Below are 1,657 nucleotides of genomic sequence, written 5' to 3'. Positions count from 1 at the left end.
TTCTGGAATTTCAGAGTAACCATGTTTGTGAAGAGAGGTTTTAAGTTCTCTTTCTCATTTTTAAAGATCATTTCAATAATTAAAGCTACTGAATAATTACAAATTAAAAAAATTCTGCACAAATTATTTCTTAGATAAAAAGATGCATAATGTCATGTATGGTGAACCTCAGTATTTCCGATATGACAGTCCACATACATTTACTATTTCCTTAGGGATTGAGAAAGGAGAGATGTGGCCGGGGAACCATACCTCTCTGGAAGACTTCATCCTTGAAGGGCTCTTTGATGACTCACTCATTCACCTTTTTCTTTTCTCCTTGACCATGGTGGTTTTCCTCATTGCAGTGAGTGCCAACACCCTCACCATTCTCCTCATCTGTGCTGATCCTCAGCTTCATACACCGATGTACTTCCTACTCAGCCAGCTGTCCCTCATGGATCTGATGCATGTCTCCATTACCATCCCCAAGATGGCTACCAACTACTTACCTGGCAAGAAGTCCATCTTCTTTGTGGGCTGTGCAATCCAGCACTTTCTCTATTTATCTGTGGGTGGTGCTGAATGTCTTCTCCTGGCTCTCATGTCCTATGACTGCTATGTTGCCATCTGTCATCCACTGTGTTATACTGTTCTCATGAACAGAAAGTTGGGAGTGATGATGGCTGTCATGTCATGGTTGGAAGCATCCATAAATTCCTTAATTCACACGGTAATTGTGACGCACTTGCCCTTCTGTGGGCCTCGAAAAATCCACCACTTCTACTGTGAGTTTCCAGCTGTTGTGAAGTTGGTATGTGGAGATATCAGGGTTTATGAGACCACAGCGTACATCAGCACCACCCTAATTATTCTTTTTCCAATCTTTCTGGTTTCTACATCCTACGCCTTCATCCTTCATAGTGTTACTCAGATGCGTTCAGCTGGGAGCAAGAGAAATGCGTTTGTTACCTGTAGCTCTCACCTCACTGTGGTTTCCCTCTGGCTTGGTGCTTGTATCTTCTCATATATGAGGCCCAGAGCCCATCGCACTCCATTGCAAGACAAAGTTGGGTCTGTGTTCTATAGCATCATTACTCCTACACTGAATCCTCTGATTTATGCCCTTCGAAGTAAGGATGTTGCTAAGGCACTCAGGAAAGTGCTGAGGAGTGGTATTATCTCTCAGTCATTGTAACTGCGGTTACCCTGAATGTAGAGTGAAATGGGATAATACCCTTAAACTGATCTGAAAAAATCTCTAAGATTCCAGACCGCTGGACAGATCCTTCAAGGGTTTAGATTCCTGATGTTTTTTGACTACTATGTGTAGAGTATAAGCAGTATACTTGTTTAGAATTAAATGGTTAACACAAAATTCCGCTACTCTACATTGGCACAGGCATCCACGCACCATAGAGTATGTTTCAGTGAGCATTTAGAGAGTTAATTAAAAGCTTAAAAATCCCTTTAAAAGGTGATATGCTTTTGGTATTCTGGAAAAAAAGTATCAAGATACAAGGGCCCTTTCTCGAAATTCTTTACACCAATAAAAACATACATAAAAATGACATCAGAGATTATTTATGAAATTGGAATGTGCTGCTTAGCAGAGAAGAGCCCTGGTGGCATGGTGGTTAAGAGCTATGGCTGCTTAGTAAAAGGTCAGCCGTTCAAA

General features: G+C 41.3%; 1 protein-coding gene across 1 annotated transcript; it reads left to right on the top strand.

The window, feature by feature from the left end:
• Nucleotides 1-232: 232 nt before the first annotated feature.
• LOC100672968 (olfactory receptor 2AE1-like) lies at nucleotides 233-1,246 on the top strand. The gene has a single exon (XM_010601846.3). The coding sequence runs from the start codon at nucleotides 233-235 to the stop codon at nucleotides 1,175-1,177; it is 945 nt and encodes a 314-aa protein (XP_010600148.2). The 3' UTR covers nucleotides 1,178-1,246.
• Nucleotides 1,247-1,657: the final 411 nt, after the last annotated feature.

Source organism: Loxodonta africana, chromosome 12 (genome assembly GCF_030014295.1).
Source record: "Loxodonta africana isolate mLoxAfr1 chromosome 12, mLoxAfr1.hap2, whole genome shotgun sequence".
Classification (NCBI taxonomy): Eukaryota; Metazoa; Chordata; class Mammalia; order Proboscidea; family Elephantidae; genus Loxodonta; species Loxodonta africana.
Note: the sequence above shows the minus strand (reverse complement) of the source record. Positions and strands in the feature narration are given on the sequence as shown.